A 5,000-nucleotide genomic window follows, 5' to 3' on the forward strand; every position below is an offset into this window, starting at 1 on the left:
GAACAGACCGCAGTCTCACCCCCCTCCCGTATCCCATCATGCACCTCTCAGCCAGCTCCACGTGGGCCTGCTTCCCAGCGTACTCCTGGGCGTTCCTGGTCAGCTCCTTGGTGATGACCAGCTGGGAGATGTCGATGCGGTTGCACAGCAGGTCTGAGATCACCTCCTTGGCGTGCTCTACCGCCCCCTGGGGGTCCCTGCGGGACGGACAGAGCAGGGGTGCCCGCAGTCACTCCAAAATAAAAGCAGCGCATTGACACACCGCTCAGTGTTAGAGATTTTTAAGATCACGCCTGTTTGCTGTAGTCCTGCATTTGTATTACACTATTACATGACAACTTCATTTTAACTGCATCTATACCTTTAAATATACAGTGCGGCCCGTAAGTATTTGGACAGTGACGCAGTTTTCGTTGTTTTGGCCCTGTACCCCAGCTCATGGGACAGGAGCAAAATCCGCCAAATCAAGCGAATGTTTCTCTGGATTAGGCGGGCCTGTGAAGACGGATAGGGGCACTGCGGCCCGTCAGAGACTGGGAATGAATGCAGCAGAGGACACAGCCGTACCTGTTAATAAGAATCTTCTGCAGACAGGAGTTGATTAGATTGGCCACTAGGGGGCAGTTGTCTCTGCGCACTGTCTCTATCCCTTTGCACTCCATCTTGTCATAAGTGTCTGGCCTGGAGGAGTAGTGCAGGCCAGCATAGCGTTTCTTGTTTATTAACAGGTATGGGTAATACACCTGTGAATGGGGAAGAATTAATACATTTGGGGAGAATAAATATACAGATACATATGCTCATTCAGTTGTTCAACGGGGGTGTCCAACCTAATCCCAGAAGGGCTGATGCACGATCTGTTTCAGACCGGCAGTAATGTGCAAGGCTAAAACAGAACCTGAACCCAAACCAGCCCTTCGTCAAGATTGGACACCCCAGTTCTAAGGGTTAGGTTTGCACGCGGCACTAAAGACCTTCTCGAATTCGAGCTTGATGGGAGGGGTGAAGTAGGTGGAGACCCACGCGGCTGCCCCACGCCCCATCTCCATGGCTTCCCTCACAGTGGACACGCCCAGCTTCACCATCACGGAGTCCGTGTCCCCGTAGATCACCTGACACGGGCACAGGCGGGAGTCAGCGTGACAACACGGGAGCCGCGGACATCTCACGCGTTTAAGAAGGCCGAACTGGGTCTGCAGCAACTGATACTGCTAAACCATTTTAAATTAAAATTCACTATGAAATACAAATCCCTTCAATTTAAATCCCATTAATTATACATCATTTAATATTTAATTATACATGAATTTACCCCTGAAACCATACCAACCCCCTTAATTTAAATTAAGTACACATTAAAAGGAAACCAAGATCACTTAATGGTCTATTAATTTGTGCATGCAAAAAAACCTGACATCGCTCAGGGGACGTAGAACAACTCTCACCTTGGAGTCGGCTTGGTAACCATTGCTGATGGTGTACTTGGATTCCACAAGCTGCTTTGTTTTCTCGATCATTTGCCTCCCAAAACCGGTCACACTCTTAGAGAGGGAAAGCATGGCCGGCGAATTAAATGGGTAATTCAAGCCAGGTGAATTAAATCTGGAGTGAAACTCTCCAGATGCCTGTGGCTTAAACTCTCTTGGTTTCTCCTTCTCTAGAGTGCCTGTGGAATCTCCAGAACAGAAGCCATACCAATATTTACCTGTGAGATCTCAAGGCAGAACAGAACAGTACTAATATTTACCTGTGAGATCTCAAGGCAGAACAGAACAGTACTAATATTTACCTGTGAGATCTCCAGAAAGGGCAGAACAGTACTATTATTTACCTGTGAGATCTCCAGACAGAACAGAACAGTGCTAATATTTACCTGTGAGATCTCAAGGCAGAACAGAACAGTACTAATATTTACCTGTGAGATCTCAAGGCAGAACAGAACAGTGCTAATATTTACCTGTGAGATCTCCAGACAGAACAGAACAGTACTAATATTTACCTGTGAGATCGCCAGACAGAACAGAACAGTACTAATATTTACCTGTGAGATCTCCAGAAAGGGCAGAACAGTACTAATATTTACCTGTGAGATCTCCAGACAGAACAGAACAGTGCTAATATTTACCTGTGAGATCTCCAGAAAGGGCAGAACAGTACTAATATTTACCTGTGAGATCTCCAGACAGAACAGAACAGTGCTAATATTTACCTGTGAGATCTCCAGAAAGGGCAGAACAGTACTAATATTTACCTGTGAGATCTCCAGACAGAACAGAACAGTACTAATATTTACCTGTGAGATCTCCAGAAAGGGCAGAACAGTACTAATATTTACCTGTGAGATCTCCAGACAGAACAGAACAGTACTAATATTTACCTGTGAGATCTCCAGAAAGGGCAGAACAGTACTAATATTTACCTGTGAGATCTCCAGAAAGGGCAGAACAGTACTAATATTTACCTGTGAGATCTCCAGACAGAACAGAACAGTGCTAATATTTACCTGTGAGATCTCCAGACAGAACAGAACAGTGCTAATATTTACCTGTGAGATCTCAAGGCAGAACAGAACAGTACTAATATTTACCTGTGAGATCTCAAGGCAGAACAGAACAGTACTAATATTTACCTGTGAGATCTCCAGACAGAACAGAACAGTACTAATATTTACCTGTGAGATCTCAAGGCAGAACAGAACAGTGCTAATATTTACCTGTGAGATCTCCAGACAGAACAGAACAGTACTAATATTTACCTGTGAGATCTCCAGACAGAACAGAACAGTGCTAATATTTACCTGTGAGATCTCCAGGCAGGGCAGCTTCCCCACCTGGGCGCCCGTAAAGCCGTACACAGAGTTAGCGCTCATCTTCAGAGCCAGCTGTCGGCCGTCCAGTACCTGCTTCTTGAAGGGGTCTGTCTCCTTCTTCAGCTCTGCCTTTGCCCTGCAGGAAAGGAGTCACTTTACTGACTTTATAGAGTCACTTTACTGAACACAAAGCTCTAATAATCAAGTCAAATCAAGTCAATCCATATTGAAATGGCAATCATGAAATGGGGGTATTTAGCACAGTGTTACCCCATTTCATAATGGATAAGTGAAGAGGACTAAAGATGCATGTTATTGCACTGAAGAAGCTTCAGCACAATGTCTGTAATACAAATATGCTCCCTTTTTTTATTTTACAAATCAGCCCACATTGGCAAAATTAGATGCTAAAGTGTGTCTGCACCCTACTGAAAAAACTGTTCAAGCTATGTATTGAAACAGCTGGTAGCTGGTGATTTCAAGCCAGCCATAGCTGGATGCTACACCAGGGCAGAGGATGGTATTGGTTGGAGTGAGAACAGGAAATAGAACAGGAAATGCATTTGGTTCGAATCCCTGTCGGCCTCTGTGCGGAGTTTGCATGTTCTCCCCGTGTCTGCATGGGTTTCCTCCGGGTACTCCGGTTTCCTCCCACAGTCCAAAGACATGCAGGTTAGGCTGATGGGAGAGTCTAAATTGCCCGTAGGTATGAGTGTGTGAGTGAATGGTGTGTGTGCCCTGCGATGGACTGGCGACCTGTCCAGGGTGTATTCCTGCCTTTCGCCCAATGTATGCTGGGATAGGCTCCAGCCCCCCTGCGACCCTGTTCAGGATAAGCGGGTTGAGATAATGGATGAATGCATGAAGTGCATTTGGGGCACGGCTCCTCTCACCTCGTCCTGGCAGACAGCAGGCTCTCCAGGATCTCTGGCAGCAGGCCCTTCCTCACGGAGCTCTTCACAAAGTAGTCCCCCGTCGGCGTCTTGATGAACTGCTCCGCGGAAAGACTGGACATGGACGGAACAAGGTATGCTAACGTACACCGAACGCTTCCTAAATACATGTATAAATGGAAATTGCCAGTATATTTTAGTGGTAGGAAAAGGTGAGCACTGCTGGGCTGAAAGGCCTGTTCTCATCAGGTAAACTTCAGGCTTGAGCCAAAGCATAGTTGCTATTACGTTCGTCATTGTCATTACGTTTGTCAATCAAGGTTGTCATTGATGACTGATTATTAAATAGTTTAATCAGGGGGTCATAATTAATAATACGTCTTCAATCAAAACCACCTCAGATACGGTGCGACACCCCTGTGTGTGTGACATCGTGTTTTGTTGAGATCTGTTGCTCTGCAGTGTGTGGAGTCAGAAACCAGTCCAAAGCGGGGACACCTTTCTGAAGGTCCTCACGAGGAGGTTGCTAACGGAATCACCCGTGCCGTGTGGCGCATTGACTGGCTGTTGTGTCCCTACCCAAGCTTCTCTGCAGAGCCCTTCTTGAGGAGGGTGGTGTAGCACAAGTTGTGAGCCATCATGATGGAGGGATAGAGGGAGGAGAAGTCCAGAATGGTGATGGGTACGTTGTAGTACCTGCAAGGCAGGAGATGGGTAGGCGAGGGGTTTTAGGAAAACAGAGGCAGAACATGAACAGAGAGTGCTGACTGAATGAAGGACTCTCTTCAGCATCTGTGAATCAGCCTGCGTAAACCCGGCGGTCTGCAGCATCTGTGAATCAGCCTGCGTAAACCCGGCGGTCTGCAGCATCTGTGAATCAGCCTGCGTAAACCCGGCGGTCTGCAGCATCAAGCGTCTGAGCTGCGGCTGCCCATGGAGCTCAACCTCAACTGTAACTTAAGACAAGAGTAAAGTGATATTCATAATTTATCATTTAGATCTTCATTTTAGTGTTATTGTGAGACTAAAAATGCTTTATGAAGACAGCCATTTTTTGCAGTACTGACCCAGTGAAGTGTGTTCAGCTGCAGTACTGACCCAGTGAAGTGTGTTTAGCTGCAGTACTGAGACAGTGAAGTGTGTTCAGCTGCAGTACTGACCCAGTGCAGGTAGTTCAGCTGCAGTACTGACCCAGTGCAGTGTTCAGCTGCAGTACTGACCCAGTGCAGTGTTCAGCTGCAGTACTAACCCAGTGCAGTGTGTTCAGTGGTGGTACTGACCCAGTGCAGTGTGTTCAG

General features: G+C 46.8%; 1 protein-coding gene across 1 annotated transcript in view; it reads right to left on the bottom strand.

Annotated features, from left to right (window-relative positions):
- The window catches only part of pold1 (polymerase (DNA directed), delta 1, catalytic subunit), a 32,332-nt gene that overhangs the window by 7,721 nt on the left and 19,611 nt on the right, over positions 1-5,000 (bottom strand). Inside the window, 7 exon segments of the mRNA XM_061223015.1 lie at positions 45-197; positions 568-743; positions 975-1,112; positions 1,446-1,541; positions 2,798-2,945; positions 3,703-3,816; positions 4,282-4,398. Coding sequence (XP_061078999.1) covers positions 45-197; positions 568-743; positions 975-1,112; positions 1,446-1,541; positions 2,798-2,945; positions 3,703-3,816; positions 4,282-4,398 — 942 coding nt within the window.

This window comes from Conger conger, chromosome 16 (genome assembly GCF_963514075.1).
Source record: "Conger conger chromosome 16, fConCon1.1, whole genome shotgun sequence".
Lineage (NCBI taxonomy): Eukaryota > Metazoa > Chordata > Actinopteri > Anguilliformes > Congridae > Conger > Conger conger.